Genomic DNA, 16,317 nt, shown 5'->3' with positions numbered 1-16,317 from the left:
GAGAGAAAGAGAGTGCGGGAACACCCAGGAGAAAAATTATGATCCCCTCCATTCCAAACGAGGGGGAACACTCATCCACTCTGACGACCCACCGTGCATGTCCACAGGAAAGAGCCAAAGTGGGTAGCAATGCCCATGGGTGGACAGCGGTGGATTCGGGAGACAGTGAGAAATTGGGAACTTACAACGTCGTCAGCGGTGGTTCTGTTGCAATAATCCGTCCCCCCCCCCCCCCGGTCTCAAATACTCTATTTCTCTTCCCAGCCGCTGTCCGTTCTGCTCTGTTTTCTTCCGTTTCCACTCTCCTCCCCTCCATTCCGCTTCAACCCTCACGCTGTCTGCTACACTACCCTGCCTATCCATTCGACTCGCAGTCCACTCATCTCTCCCGATCACTTTGATACGACCATCCAGCATGGAAAAGACTCAAGTTCTGTTGGTGGGCGCCGCTGGTGAAACGGGCGGTTCAATCGCCAACGGTCTGGTTCAAGATGGCTCCTTCGTATGTGCTCCCCGATGCTCGTCTCGACCCTTCATCCGCATCTGTCTTTCCATGGACCCTTCTCTCACCTTGATCCATCTTCCTCTCATCCACTCGGTCCCTCCCTCACCTCCCCGCCTTTCGTTTCATTCCCTCGCTTGTCGCCGTTGATGGATGTCTTCGGTGAAAGTTGGCTCGACCGGAACTAAACGTGGACTCTTCATTCGCATCACAGGAAGTTCACGCCCTTGTCCGTCCCGCTTCCGTACACAAGCCCGCCGTCATCAAATTGCAAGAACGAGGCATTCACATCCGCAAAGGTGACCTGAAGCAGCCCGAAGAGCAGCTGATTGAGTTACTCGCCGAAATCGATGTCGTCATTAGCTGCGTCGGCCCCGCCGAGCAGCAGGATCAGATTCCCCTTGCAAAAGCTGCAAAGAAGTGTGGCGTGAAGCGGTTCATTCCCTGTGGTTTCATTACTGTCGCTCCGCCGGGTGGAGTCATGTGGCTGCGCGATGAGGTATGTGTCTACTTCTCCTGCTTCTTCCTTTTTTTTCTTTTTCTTTCTTTTTTTTTTTTTTTTTTTCTCCCGGTGGTTTTCCTTTTCGTATCTCCTCGATGTCGTTTTCGACCAGTCCACCAGTATCTCTCTGGGGCGCCCGGCTAATCACGATTTTTTTGGTTCTCGCAGAAAGAAATTGTCTACAACCAGATTCGCCAGCTGTGGCTTCCTTACACAATCGTGGATGTCGGCTGGTGGTATCAGCTCTCCTACCCGCGTCTGCCCTCCGGCCGCGTTGACTATGCTATGACCTCTGGTAACGATGAGATCATCGGCAATGGCAATAAACCCACCGCGTTGACCGACCTGCGCGATATTGGCCATTACATGGCTCTTATCATCAAGGACCCTCGCACTCTGAACAAGAAGATTCTCGCCTACAACCAGGTCTCGACTCAAAATGAGATCTACAATCTGATGGAGGAAGTCAGCGAGGAGAAAATCGATCGCAATTATGTACGTGATGCCTCGTCTCGATCCGTCATTGGTCCTTTTCTGTTTTCCATTCTCTGCATGCTTTACATGCGAGTACTGACATGACCTTTCGCCAACCTACAGGTCTCCGAAGAAACCATCTGTAGCCGTGTCCTCGCGGCCCGACAGGCAAGCGAGACGTACCCATTCGACCCGATCAAGTTTGTTCCTCGTTACCTGGCCGAGTATCAATACTCCTGGGGTATTCGCGGCGACAATGATCCCGAGTACGCTCGCTACCTCGGCTACTATCTGACTCCGGAGCTCTACCCCGATTTCAAGCCATGCGACTTCCGTCAATATCTGGAGTCGGTTGTGCGCGGAACCGCCAAGGGTGTCTACACGGATCGCATTGTCTCTCGCAAGCATCAGCGCCACTTCCCTCGAACCGAGTCCAGCGATTCCCTTTACGCTCGCATCTTTCCTCGCACCGAATCCAGCGACTCGCTCATGTCACGCTAATCTCAACTCCACCACTGGGAAGAATGAATTTGCACGTTATTTCTCTACGGAGACTTCGAATTCGGTTCTTGCACCTTATCTTTATTTTTATTTTTTTCCCACTGCTTTAACGACTTGAAACTTTTTCCACGAGGCATTTTCCCTACCACTACGAGCCCGACAATCGAGAGGAACAGAGTCGGGATAAGGGGCTGGCTCCCTGTTGGTGTTCATTCTTCGGCGTTTGGATTCGCTATCAGGCCGGCGACCCTTGAGCATCGTGGTCCATCAACCCCTCTTGGACCTGAACTGATGATTTGGCACGGACATGAATCACTCTCCCTCGAGTTCAACGGTAGACCGCCCAGCCTCGCGCGAGCTGTGGTTTTGAAGCTGCTGGCACTTGTCCGGAAATGATCTATTTTATTGGCCGTTATTTCATTTTACACGCATTGTTTCACGCAACTTGAGCTTGGCCCGTCTCTACGGAGCGGAGTCCCCCCACCCCCACATCTGCATATAGAAGACAAGAAGAAATATCGATTGATTCTCTCCACTTGCTTTTGGAGTCGCACCACGAGTCGGCACCTTCCGTATGATCCGCCGCTCCTTCCGCGAGCATACTAAGACCTCCGCTCCGCTCTCTCCCTCTCATTTGAATCGGTTGACAAACCAACCACCAACTCTTGACTTGTGCTTTTTCTGCATTGCTGACCGACTCGAAGCAGACCGAGCATAATGGATCCCGCCCAGCACGCGAGGCGACGCCATCATTCTTCGCAGGAGCACGCAGCTCCCAGAGAAGTGGCCGGTAGCCATGCAGAATTGAACTCGGTTCATCAGCAGGAACAACCCGATGAGAAGCGCGAAGGTTTCGCCAGGATCTACGGTTCACTGTCTCCATGGAAGGCGGGTGTCATCAGTAAGTGCGCAATGCTTGCAACTGTCCTCAAAAAAAATTGGGCTCAGTATGGGCATACAGGCATGGGATCTGCAATCGGAACGGGCTTGATGATTGGCAGTGGACGGACTTTGGCAGTGTAGGCCTTCTTTCGACTGCGTCTATGCTGCAATTACTGATCTTCTCCTTAGGGGCGGAGTGAGTCCAACACTCTTGATCTAACAAAATGTGTTCGATGACGGCGTCTCGCTGACAATGTCCAACTTAGCCTACGGCAATCATGGTTTCATACGCATTGGTCGGGTTCACCGTTTATCTTGTCCTTTCTGCCCTCGGTGAAGTCGCCGCGTGGATACCACAACCATCGACCGTAGCGGACCAGGCATTTCGATTTTGTGACCCAGCGCTCGGCTTCGCTCTCGGTTGGATGTAAGTGGACTGTCGATGTAGTACCATGAAGGAGGTGTGCATTCGCTCATACACTGTTCCAGATATTGGATGAAATATGCTGTCATCACTGCGAATCAGTTGACGGCTGCCACACTTGTGATGGCCCTTTGGCTGAGTCCCCACGACATCAATCCTGGCATATGGATCACCATTTTTCTCGTCCTAATCACGGCTATCAACTATATCCGGCACACCCTGCCAAGCAAAATCGAATTTTACGTGTCAACAATCAAACTCATTGTGATGAGCGGTCTGATGATCCTGTCTTTGGTGCTCGTGCTCGGGGTGCGACCCAACCATCGCACTATGGGCTTTCAATATCGATTTCAACCAGGGGTCGCTGTGCGATCCAAAGATGGGATCGGAGTCTTCTTCCGGACTTGTGGAGCTTTGTCGTCCGCCACCTTTGCGTACATTGGCAGCGAACGATCTGGTATATTGGCTCGCTCCCCGAATGTTCCCCAGGCCATGAATCGGGCTATCAAATATACCTTTTACCGCATCGTTGTTTTTCACCTTGTCGGGATCACTCTTCTGGGGTTGATTCTGCCTTACCGCACCGTGAGCTCATTTGTTTTCCGAAGCACTGCGGGGAAACTGGCCGCGTCTCCATTCGTGGCCGCGTTGATCGTCGCAGGAATTGCTGTCCTTCCTCATATACTGAATGGATGCTTACTGCTTTTCGTCTTGTCGATTGCAGCGTACGATCTCTTCCTGGCTACCGCGGCACTGTCCGACCTGGCGCTTCGCAAGCGAGCTCCGATGGTCTTGTCCCGAGTCAATCGGAATGGCGTGCCGGTCTACGCACTGGCTGTTTCGGTCATGGTCGCTAGCTGGGCCTACGTCAATGTTTCTAGTGATTCAAGTGTCGTGTTCGGGTACCTGGTTGATCTTGTCACGATGCTCGGTCTTTTGACCTGGATCTCGATCCTCATCACTCACATCTGCTTTGTGCGTGCGCGGAAGGTACAGGGTATCCCCGACCGCATACTTGTGTTCCGGGCACGGTTTGGACTTGCAGGCACATGGCTGGCCTTGGCGCTCTGCGTCTTTATCTCGTCGACCATGATCTTCAATTCGCTTCCGATTCGTGATCATAAGATTCACTTTGACGTGACCAAGTTCCTGGCCTCATATGTCGGGATTCCTGTCTATGTGACTCTGTATCTCGGTCATCGCATTATACTTCAGAGCAAGCATATTAACCCCAGGGACGCTGATTTTTGGTCCGATAGACAGATTCCGACCACACCCGAAAATGAACTACAGCCCCTCGCCTAAGGCGCACATGGCATCGTTATGATGGACGGACAGTTTGTGGAGCGTGACTGGAAGGCTCATAGCCAAGCGGACAGGAGTTCAAAGTTTGTATTTTTTACTTCTAGCATACGGTAGCTTTGCAGATTTTCAGCCACAACACGCTTATGTCTGTTAAGTTGTCTTGATTCGTGGATGAAGTCGTGTTCACCCTCAACACTTTGGAATTGACAGCGAATGTAGGGCCCTGGTCACAGCATGAAACACTGTACTTCTCGATGGGACAGGCAGGGAACGAGACGATCTGGAAGACACCTAACTTATCGCAGATGTTTGCCTTGTACTAAATAGGATAACATCTTTCTCCGTGTGGCTTTTGTCAAGTGCGTGTCACTGTGGCCCGTGTAGTGTGTAGTGTGTAGTTGCTCATTTCTTTGTCTTGCGTGCCCTATCTGAAGGCGTCAATCCACGCCAGGTGGATATGCTGCGGGCGCTTATCCCAGCCATCGTCAAGTTCATCGGCTGAAGCGCAGTACCTTTGCATGCGCCAACTGCGAAGTTGATGAAGGATCATTCGACCGGAGCACTTTTTAATCCCTTCGACCAGGCCGAGAGAGAACCACCCCCCCCCCCCCCTGCATGCGGGGCATATTCAAAGGGGGCCAGTGAGTCCTGAGTAGTCTCGAGCGTCGGAGCATCTCTCTTTGCTTTTTTGCCGCCAACGCTCACGATTGTTTGCTGTCTCCACTTTGACATTCGAGCGGGCAACTTATCAACGGGCTGTCATGGGGAGACATCTGCGACGCCCGTCTTCTAGTCTCAAGTCCAAGTTTAGACGCCTGAGCTCCGAAAGTAAATATTTGTTGTGGTCCCCCACCTTGAACAGACGCTTTCGTCCTCGTGCAACCCCAGGGCAATGTTGACGTGCACACTGTAGTCTGTCTGGGAGACCACTTCGGCTTTCTTTTATTAGATTGAACACTGGCTGACTAGGAGAGATCTTTCACGGTTCCTGGAAAATCTGTTCCGGTCGATTGACTCGCCCATTGCGCGGCAGTTCTGTGTCCTCAAGGGGATAGGTTGTACAAGTTACACCGACGCAGGGCGCAGACACAGACACCCAGACAACAAACACACATCTTGTCCGTCTCTGCGTCCATGTTGGGGCGCAACCGAGAGGAAATGCCAATCACCCCGCAATACTCCCGTCCAAGTGTGGGCAACTTCATCGATCATCTGAACCGTGTGTATGGTCTGGAGATCCCCAATCCCAAACTATCCTCCCCCTTGGCACTGGCCGCGCAAAACTCGCTCAGATGGCGGGTCTACAAGGGCACAAAGAGACTATTCTACCAGAGCCGGGCGGAACTCGAACGTTTAGTCCACGGTTTCGCGGAGTGGCTTGAAGGTCGAGAAAGACCGACGAGGCCCGGGTCTGCGGCGCCGTATGCTCGGTTTAGACGTCAATGCAGTGAAGAGTCCCTGCTTTTGGATGATGCCGAAAGGGAGAAACGGCTGCAGTATTTGCTCGAGTTGATTGAGGATGAGATCTGGCTGCTCGAGGGCGGGACTGTAAGAGAGAAACGTGCGTCGGAGAGTTGCACAGATCGGTCCGATCAGTCTGTGTCGCCCAAGAAGCGACGCTTGATACAGACCCTGACAGCGGGCGATGATGGAGATGACGAGTTCCACACGGCGCCGAATTCGCCCACAAAAGCTACTCCGGGACCTGTGCGATCGCCTGGTCTGGATTTGGCGAGATTAGGACTGACGTTTCGTGATGACGCGAGTGACGAAGACCTTCCTGAAGGAGAAGACATCAGGGGAGAATGGACCGCGATGAGACCACCTTCTAGCTTTGTGGAGCGATTGACGGCTGCTCAGTCGGCGCCTCGTGGGGATCCGATGAAGAGCGACGAGCAAGTCACCTCTGCCGCCGCACCGGAAGACTTGACAACGAGTTTTATGACGACGACGACAACCACGGCCTCATCGGTTTTCACTTCTCGCCTTGACCGGTCTTTCGATACCACCACGACGGATGTCACTGAGCTCTACACGACACAAACAACATACACCGATTCGGTGGTTGACTGGATGGAGCGATCCATGGGTGTGGAAATGCCCGACCAACGAATGACGGATGGGACCGAAGTAGATGAAAGAGGCCTCATTTTCAACAAGCTCGTCGACAGTCTACGGGAATACGGACCTTTCTCGTACAGACAGACTCTCAGTGAAAAGATCCCTTTGCGATTTCGATACGAGCTGGAGCGCATTGGACGCGCCTGGGATGTCCCTCTCTCCAAGATCTACATGACCGATCAGGTCCCATTTGCGTCTCAGGATTCATTCTGGAACTGGATCCGAACCAGCCATAGCCAGCGCTGTGGACGTGATGTACCAGAGCGATCACCTGCGAAAGCATGGGACGCGGCTGTGGGCACCTTCAAGACCGAGAAGGCCTCAGAAGTGGTGATCATGTCCGGGAAACTGGAATGGTGCTCCCCGGCCGAGCCCGGCATTCTGAAATTGAATCTGATGCCTTTGAAGACAGACAAGACCTGCCGTTTCCACAGAAGGTTCGGCTCAGATCGATTCATGACCCTCACGTTACCGGCTCCGGCTCGTCCACCGAAGCATCTTCGGTTCTTGGATCACCCATCCGTCCTTCGGGAGAGTATCGCTTACTGGCTCACGCGGCATGACCACCAGTGTCTCGGAAGGACATGGCGGCCCTTTTTCGTGGAGCAGGGAAAGGGGAAGTCAAAAGAGCGAAAAGACCCTTACTTTCATATCGAACTCTTTGCTATAGACGGCACTGATTTTCTCCCCAGTCCGCGGTGCATGCCGCATGGAGTCGCACCTCCGAATCAGATGAGCGATGCGCATACTCCGATGAGTGTGGAAGATCTACTCGAGTGGCATATGCCCACAGCGGAGAACGGAAATCAGAGTAACTGCAAGCTTTTCCAGCGTCTTTCTCTCGGGTTGTCGAAAACCTATGCGTCTGTGGCTCTTCGGCCTTCCCAAGTGGTTCGCTTGAGGGACGATCCTTCTCGAGAACTTCAAATGAATGATGGATGCGCGCTGATGTCGAGGGGCTTAGCAAATGCTATTTGCGATAAGCTTGGTATTACTGGGCCTACGCCGAGCGCTTTCCAGGGTCGTATTGCCGGCGCCAAGGGCTTGTGGATGGTGGACCGATATCAATCCTCGATTCAAAGCTTTTGTCAAGATGATACCGGGTGCGCAAACCATATTTGGATTCAAATATCAGACACTCAACTAAAGATCTACCCGCACCCACAAGACTGGGACGAGGATTTCGATCCGGAAAAACTCATATTCGAAGTTGTCAAGTGGTCAAAACCGCTCAATCCGGTCAACCTGAACATCCAGCTCTTGATCATTCTAGCCCATGGGTCCAGTTGTCGCGACTACATTGCCGAATTGACTCGGAACAGCATTCGCGATCCTTTTGAAAAGCTCGCCGAGGTTCTCGAGCGAAACAGCAACGTCGCTTGTCGTGCGCTCCTGCAGGAGCTTAAACCTTCCGGGGCCAATCTTGCCAACAGGAGTCGCCAACTGGATCAATGGGTGGCCAATGATGCTGAATTCATTATGCATCTTTGCGAGGCGGGATTTTCCCCGCAGAGTTTCCACCCGCTTCGCAAGAGAATTCGGTATTTTCTGAATGAGCTTCTAAACCACTACATCGAGGATCTTCATATTCAGGTTCCTCTCTCAACTTATGCCTTTTGCATTGCCGATCCATATGGTGTGCTGGAGGAAGACGAGGTTCATTTCGGCTTCTCCAAAAATTGGAAAGATCCCAATGGCAATTTCGAGGACAATCTATTGGAAGGAATGGATGTCCTCGTTGGCCGACTCCCAGCTCACCTTCCGTCTGATATTCAGCGTCGCCGTGCAGTGTGGAAGAGTGAATTACGACACTTCAAAGACGTGATTGTCTTTCCCACGACAGGCTGCCAGCCCCTCGCGGATATGCTCTCGGGAGGCGATTACGACGGTGATACACCCTGGATTTGCTGGGATCCACGCATCGTGGAAGAGTTTCGAAACTCTCCCAAGCCGACTGAATCCTTGCCGGTCGAGCATTTTGGTCTGACAAGATATTCCAAACCCATGTCCCAAGTTCATTCCACAGACGACTTTCTACAAGGCGCCTTTGAATTCAACCTGACAGTGTCGAATCTCGGACGATGTACCCTCGAGCACGAACGGATCGCGTATCACAAGTCCCTCGACTGTCCCGAGGCCAAGGAACTCGCCTGTCTCTTGGGTCATCTAGTCGACGGTCGCAAAGGCGGCGTCCATCTCTCCGAACCTGCCTGGCAAGCCCTTCGGCAAAAGATCAGTCCCGGCGGCCGCGCACCCCCTGCCTATCGCAACCAGGACCAAAAGCCCAAAATGACCAATATCATCGACTATCTCAAATTCCACGTCGTGGTGAAAGAGCGCCGCGATATACTCACCGAACTAGAGCGCAGGTTTCCCGAGACCGAGTCCCTTCACAATCCCGACAAGGACCTCACCCGTCCATGGACGGAAGCGCAAACCGCGGCCAAAATCGACCAGGAATCCGGCGGCCACGGCGAACTTGACCACATCCTCCACCAAGTCTCTCAATCCATCGAAACGTTACGCAAGAAATGGATCGAGCTCAAGAACAACGAGTCCTACACCACCCGCCTTCGTAAGACCGCCGATGCTGCGCGAGCTCTCGCTCCCCCCGAGATCGGATCTCACCCGCTGGCGCATACCTGGCGCAACAGTCCTCACGAATGGCGCAGTCTCCTTGCATCACGCTGCTATCACCAATCTCGCAATTCGCTCTTCCCGTTCCATGCTTTTGGCGATGCCCTCTGTCAGTTGAAGGCCGTTTCCACGGGTTCGTTTCGCACAATCACCAATGAGATGGTTGCTTGTCTGCGGATTAACCAGAAGATGGCGACGAGGCTTCTGGCAGGGGAGCTTTTCTCGCAAGGGGTCGAGGAGACGGAGGATAGTCAGTATGAAGGGGAGGATGCGATTGCGGAAGCGGTCCTGTGGAATCAAGATGCGCGCTTCTATGACGCCTTGGATGACGGCATGTCCGTGGAGTGAGGTGAGATTCTCCAACGTGATAAGCATCCAGGTTCTCTCAGGAGTCAGCACTGTACATGGTGTATTCGTGCCGGTGCATACATACTAGATAGTAGATACTAAACAGCGCAGCAGTCAATTTTGCGAATGATACCCCTTCTGCGAAATGAAGTTTCCTCGACCCTTCGATTCAAGTCCCTCCTCTTGATATATTGACCAATTCCCTTGCTTGCCACCTACCCTGCCCGTCTAGATTATCATTCCTGTTCGCTCCGCTTTCCGAAACATTTGTCGTCAGACTTTCATCCCCGAGATCTAATTGCGGGCTGGAAGTGGTTCCAGATAGGTACGGAAATCGACAAAATTAAATAGCTGCAGACATAGAAGGGCGCTTGGGCCACTTGAGAACACAGACATGAAGTTCATGATGTCTTTATGAAAGTTTCCAAAGCCCAATTTAGGCCGTGGACCTTTCCACAACACCAACACTCCGCAGGTAGTCACTCGAAACAGAATGCGATATTGCAAATTGCTGTAGATCTGTACTGCATATACCTCTAGCTACGTGGGTTGCTTGATGGAGACCGAAAGCCAAAAGACTGGGACTTGAACAGATGATTGAACCATCGAAATGACCGAGCGTTGCTTGACCGCATACCTATTCCATAGGGTTGCTTACGCTGCGAAGCCGACGACTTGGTGGTTACCCATCAAAGGTATAGCCGGTTGTTGTGGGCAAATTTCCGCCCACGAAAGTACTCGTGGAAGCACCCATACGATGGAGAGATCGCGATCTTGATATCTGCTGCCAATTGCTAAATTTGCAAGCATTTGTACAAAGCCCATCGATCTTACCCAATTGTAAGGCTAATAGTAATATCTGCTCCCTCTTTATGTTAATGTTTTTCAATGCAAAATGTGATGTGTAGCCTGACAATCACTAATCCAAACCTTACCACTCCAGTCCAACAAAGAAAGTCGCCATGGGAGGGAACAGAAAAAGAACGTTGAAGACACGAAAAGATTTGAAAATTCTAAAAAAGATCAGACCAAAAGTCTGTCTAACCAAACCAGCGTCTGGCGCTGAAGAAGATGCGGCCCCAAGGTCCAATCTCGCCCCACTCCGCGGCGTTCGGGGGCAGATAGCTGGCGATGCCGTTCATGACAGTGCGTTCAGGGTGAGGCATAATAGCCAACACACGGCCGTCAGGGCTACGCACGCCGGCAATACCTTCAGGGCTGCCGTTGGGGTTATAAGGGTAACGCATGGTCGGCTTCAGAGTGGCATTGTCGACGTAGCGAACCGGCGCGAGACCAGCACGGACAAAGTCGGCAGCACTCTGGCCAGGAGTGCCTGAAAAGGAAGCACGACCTTCACCGTGAGCGACGGCAATCGGGAAAGAGGAGCCTTCCATGCCGTGGAAGAACACGCTAGGACGAGAAGGATCAGAGTCTGAAATCCGAACCATGGTGACACGGCCTTCGTATTGTTCACTGGTGTTTCGCTCGAAGCTAGGCCAGTTTCCAGCCCCAGGGATGAGCTCCTTGACTCGCGACAAGAATTGACAACCATTGCAGACGCCGAGGGCAAAAGTATCAGGACGCTCAAAGAAGGCCTTGAACTCCTTGCGAGTCTTTTCATGCAGCAAGACGGATTTGGCCCATCCTTGACCCGCACCCAGAACGTCACCGTAAGAGAAGCCACCACAGGCAGCCAGACCTGCAAAGCTGGCCAGGGATACTCGACCAGAAATGAGATCGGTCATGTGGACGTCAACCGCAGAGAAGCCGGCAGTGTTAAAGGCGAAAGCCATTTCAGCTTGAGAGTTCACACCTTGCTCGCGCAGAATGGCAACACGAGGCTTATTGGAGAAGGGAGAATACTGCGACAGACTGGTCATCACTGGCAGGCAACGATCCTTGGGATCGAAGGTCGGGTTCCACGACAGACCCGGGTTGGCATCGTCAAGGATGTTCTCATACTCTTGCTCGGCACACTCGGGGTTGTCACGCATCTTCTGCATGTGGTAGGAGGTCTTCGACCAAGTCTGCTGCAGATTGGCGCGAGTGTTGCGGTAGATCAGCGAGGCCTTGTGATAAATGGTCAAATTCTGCTTTTGCTTCTCAGAAACGCGTCCGATCTTGTGAATCAGTCCCGCAGGAGGTCCGCAGGTTGCGAAACAAGAACGGAACTGGATCTCGTGCTCCTTGCGGACCTGGAAAACTGCACCAAGCTCTTCATTGAAGAGGCACTCGATCACGTCCTGAGTATTGAAAGATGAGCAAATGTTGTCGATCATGATCTCGACACCACAGCGACCAGCAAACATCATTTCGGCGAGAGTGGTCAGAAGCCCTCCGTCAGAACGGTCGTGATAAGCCAGAACAATTCCAGCCTCTTGCAGCTGTTGAGTTGCGTCAAAGAAGTCGCGGAAAATATCAACATCGCGAACATCGGGGCATTCGGTTCCAACCTCGTTGAAGACCTGAGCAAGCGCAGACCCGCCAAGAGTCTTGCGGCCGAATGAAAGATCGACGAACATCAGAACAGATTCGCCCACATCCTCCAGGCTACGCAGAGCCGGCGTCCAGGTCTTGCGGTAATCACCAACGGGGGCGAAAGCTGAAATCACACAGGACATGGGTGCAGTCACTTCCTTGGCCTCCTTGGTAGCATCGTCCTTCCACTTCATCTTCATGGACATGGAGTCCTTGCCCACGGGGATGCTGATGCCGAGCTTGGGACACAGGTCAAGACCAATGGCCTCGACAGCCTCGTAGATTGCAGCGCCCTCACCAGGGTGGCTGCTGGCTGACATCCAATTGGCGGAAAGCTTCACATGGCTTAGGCGGTCTACCAGGTCAGAGGCGGCGATATTCATCAAGGACTCGGCGACAGCCATTCGCGCAGAAGCACCGGGTGAGATCAAAGCCAAAAGTGGCTTCTCTCCCATCGCCATCGCTTCACCAGTTCTGACACCCTGCAGCAGCGAAGTTGCTGTCACCGATACGTCCGAAACTGGTGTCTGCCACTTTCCAACCATTTGATCACGGGCAGTCAGACCACCGACGGTACGATCGCCGATAGTGATGAGGAAAGACTTTGAGCCAACTGCAGGAAGGGAAAGAACGCGGTTCACAGCCTCGTTGACCAGCTCAGCTTTTGAGGTAAGTGAGGGAAGGTACTTAGTCAGGCTGGAGTCAATAGCGGGAAGAGTCAGCTTGCGCGAGTCAACGGTCCGCGTCATGCGCGGGGGCTTGCCGAACAGCACCGACAGAGGGAGATCAATGGGAGCGGGATAATCCTTGGACTCGCGGTCGAGAAGGATAAGACGCTTGTCTTCCTCGGAGGTACCACCTCCGCGGCCAACGACGGAGAAGCCACAACGCTCGCGCTGTGCAATGGCTGTAAATTTATTAATACTTTCCTCGCCAACAGCGAGAACGTATCGCTCCTGAGCTTCGCAGCACCAAATCTGCATGGGGCTCATGCTGCGGTCGGCGCTGTCGACTTCCCGCAATTCAAAAGTGGCGCCTAGGCCGGAATCATGAATCAATTCGGGTAGGGCGTTGGAAAGGCCACCGGCACCAACATCGTGAATGAACTTGATAGGGTTGTCGTTGCCCATGGCGACACAGGCATTGATGACCTCTTGAGCACGACGCTGAACCTCGGCGTTGCCTCTCTGAACACTAGCAAAGTCGAGGTCGGCTGATCCTTCACCAGATGTGATACTGGACGCAGCACCACCGCCGAGCCCAATCAGCATGGCCGGACCACCCAGCACGACCAGGTACGAGCCAGGCTTGACGACATCGGGGTTCTTCAAGGCGTGCTGAGGACGAACAGTACCGACACCTCCAGCGATCATGATTGGCTTGTGGTATCCACGGATTTCCTTCTCGCCATTACCGACGTCAATTTCCGTGAGTAAAGTACGGAAATAGCCGCCTGTGCAAGGGCGACCAAATTCGTTATTGTAAGCGGCACTGCCAATAGGTGCTTCCAGCATGATGTCCAGACTGCTTGCGATGTGGTTCGGCTTGCCAACGTCGAGCTCCCAGGGTTGGCGCAGCCCAGGAATCAAGAGATCAGACACACAGTAGCCAGAAAGACCAGCCTTGGGGCGAGACCCTCGGCCCACTGCACCTTCATCGCGGATTTCACCACCGGATCCAGTTGCAGCGCCGGGATAGGGCGAAACAGCGGTAGGGTGGTTATGAGTCTCGACCTTGGCGAGGAAGTGAACGACTTCCTTGGTGTGAGTCCACTCGCCAGTGGTGGGGTCAGGAGCCCAGAAAGCGGCAGGGCCGCCTTCCAGTACTGCAGCATTATCACTGTACGCACTGACAGTATATTCCGGGTTCTTCTTGTGGGTGTTTCGAATCATGGCAAACAAGCTGTTGGGCATCGGCTTGCCATCAATTACCCATGAAGCGTTGAACTGCTTGTGGCGACAGTGCTCGGAATTGACCTGAGCAAACATGAACAACTCGACATCGGTCGGGTCACGAGCAATAGCGCCGTTGGGACCGTAGGCCTCCGCCAAATAATCAATTTCTGATTCATCCAAGGCAAGACCGAGCTCCTTGTTGGCCTCTTGGAGAACCTGTTTGGGGGACTTATTTTCATTGCGAAGTGCAATGGTCTTGAGAGGTAGAGGCTCATGCTCCGAGAACATGAGCTTGAGATCAGGCTCCTCGTTGCCGATGGACTGAGTCATGCGATCGTGGAGAATGTCCAGATATCCTTCCTTATAGTCTTGACCATGCTTTCGGAGGCAGGAAACCTTCATACCCCGCTCGATACGCTTGACGGACTGGCGCAGGCCGCACACTTGAGCAATGCCTGTGGCCTGGGAACTCCACGGAGAAATAGTTCCGGTTCGTGGGAAGACGTAGTAGGTGTCAGATTGGCCCTGTTCGGTGGTGAAGTCGGGCGAAATGTCGGAAATATCGCCATATTTGAGCAATTGCTCGAGAATGGCACGCTGAGATTGGTCCAGTGGTGTCGAAGTGTGGACGTAATGAATCCATTGCGCGCGGACATCCGCAACCTCTAGGCTCTCCGCAATGGCTTTCCCGCGCGAGCGCGAGAACGCCACTGAGCCTGGAATGGCAAGATAAGAGTCCGTAGCAGTCATTGTGCAAGACCAGCAGGATAGAACCGAATCAATAGACGCCAAGCTTCCCTTTCAATGAAGGAAGAGAAGGGCTACAATGCCGCTCAAGTAGAGAACTTGAGCAAAGAATGAGGTGGATTCCCCGCGATGACTCCTCAGCTTCTATCCGGGAAAAAAAAACTGATTTGCCCCGCCCGCAGCCATTGCACTGAGACTTATCGCCAGTCACGTGGTGATTGTGTAGCGGCTTCGGCAGTCAAGGTTCACCGCGAAGATCATCCATCCACGAGTGAGGATTGCAGGGCAACAAGAGAATAATGCAAGGCATAGTCAGTATCATTCAATGAAGAAAGAAAGGGCAAGACGTTGCCATACTCGGAAGTTTTCAGAATCAATTTTAGATCTAAACGATTGGCACAGTATTATGTTCACTGAGAGCAACAAATGAGCAACATACATCCATCAAGGCCCACCCATCAAAATCCGTCTTGATTTCCGATTGTGGTAATTCAGCCGCGCTTTGGTGGAGATGCACCTGCGCGATAATTGAGCCGCCTCAATAAAGGTTACTGTTTCCCGTGCATCAAAAGCCAGTGCTTTGAAACACAGGACTTATCATTATTGACAAGTATGACATGAACCGAATGCGCATTGATCATGCGATACATACGTCATTGCCCGAACCTTTTCCAACGAGAGAGTCTACAGTACCCCGAGGATGCTTACACTAAGGTAGGGTTAATAGGTAGGGAAGCGCATTAGGTAAGGCGCAAACCTGAAGTTGTGACTACTAGTTACTAACAGTAACTAGTAGATAGTAGACTACTAAGAGTAAGTTATAAGTTACCTACTACCTACATACGTACTGTGTATTCGCCAAGAACAAAACTGTCTTGCCACTCTTGTGTCCAGGTTGAACGAGAAAGCATCAGTGCTCGCTCCCAGGACAACGCCTCCAGTAGGGTTCCCTTGAGTTGTGATACATGCATACGGTCTAGATCGACTACTGTGGAGTGAGAGATCCATCGATGCCATACGGATAGCGCTTCTTGTGTGCGAGGAAAAACCGTAATCTTCAAACTTCCGAGATCTGTCGGATCTCAATCTGCCTCTCATCATTGATTTTGACGGCGGCTATTTCTCGGCAGATCTTGTAGCAAATTCTGCCTTGTCGTATCACGGGCGCTGAGATAGCAGGGCCGTACTGCCTTTCCTGATCGAGTAAAAGTTTTAAGGTGCATGGTCTTTTCTTAAAGAGGCAGTACGCCCCGAGGCATATGTCTCCTTTGCGATCGCGGAAAAACTATTAATGCGATACATATGCTGCTAGGCATCCTTGGCTTTCTGAGCGTTTGGATGTTCACGCCATGATGACTTGATCTTTGGTACATACTATCCTTGCAGCCTCGCTTCTGCCCGCCCCCGTCGTTATATAGCCATTGATGAAGGGTTCGGAGCGATTGTCTCGCGGACGTGTCTCGCCTCACAGATAACTCAGGCTAGTGGTAAAATTCGAGAC

General features: G+C 52.4%; 4 protein-coding genes across 4 annotated transcripts; 3 read left to right on the top strand and 1 right to left on the bottom strand.

The window, feature by feature from the left end:
- Positions 1 to 415: 415 nt before the first annotated feature.
- On the top strand, positions 416 to 1,979 carry N7539_000022 (aromatic alcohol reductase; the record flags this gene model as incomplete). Its single annotated transcript, XM_056929626.1, has 4 exons — positions 416 to 502; positions 717 to 1,001; positions 1,173 to 1,499; positions 1,602 to 1,979. The coding sequence occupies 4 exons, from the start codon at positions 416 to 418 to the stop codon at positions 1,977 to 1,979; spliced, it is 1,077 nt and encodes a 358-aa protein (XP_056793919.1).
- A 717-nt stretch (positions 1,980 to 2,696) lies between these two features.
- On the top strand, positions 2,697 to 4,590 carry N7539_000021 (Amino acid/polyamine transporter I; the record flags this gene model as incomplete). Its single annotated transcript, XM_056929625.1, has 4 exons — positions 2,697 to 2,998; positions 3,051 to 3,057; positions 3,128 to 3,288; positions 3,351 to 4,590. The coding sequence occupies 4 exons, from the start codon at positions 2,697 to 2,699 to the stop codon at positions 4,588 to 4,590; spliced, it is 1,710 nt and encodes a 569-aa protein (XP_056793918.1).
- Positions 4,591 to 5,724: 1,134 nt separating this feature from the next.
- On the top strand, positions 5,725 to 9,696 carry N7539_000020 (RNA dependent RNA polymerase; the record flags this gene model as incomplete). The annotated part of the gene is made up of 1 exon (XM_056929624.1): positions 5,725 to 9,696. The coding sequence occupies one exon, from the start codon at positions 5,725 to 5,727 to the stop codon at positions 9,694 to 9,696; it is 3,972 nt and encodes a 1,323-aa protein (XP_056793917.1).
- Positions 9,697 to 10,736: 1,040 nt separating this feature from the next.
- Positions 10,737 to 14,819, bottom strand: N7539_000019 (phosphoribosylformylglycinamidine synthase; the record flags this gene model as incomplete). The annotated part of the gene is made up of 1 exon (XM_056929623.1): positions 10,737 to 14,819. The coding sequence occupies one exon, from the start codon at positions 14,817 to 14,819 to the stop codon at positions 10,737 to 10,739; it is 4,083 nt and encodes a 1,360-aa protein (XP_056793916.1).
- Positions 14,820 to 16,317: the final 1,498 nt, after the last annotated feature.

Source organism: Penicillium diatomitis (assembly GCF_028827545.1).
Source record: "Penicillium diatomitis strain IBT 30728 chromosome Unknown utg000001l_segment0_segment0, whole genome shotgun sequence".
NCBI lineage: Eukaryota > Fungi > Ascomycota > Eurotiomycetes > Eurotiales > Aspergillaceae > Penicillium > Penicillium diatomitis.
The sequence above is the reverse complement of the archived record's forward strand: the minus strand, read 5'-3'. Positions and strand labels throughout refer to the sequence as shown.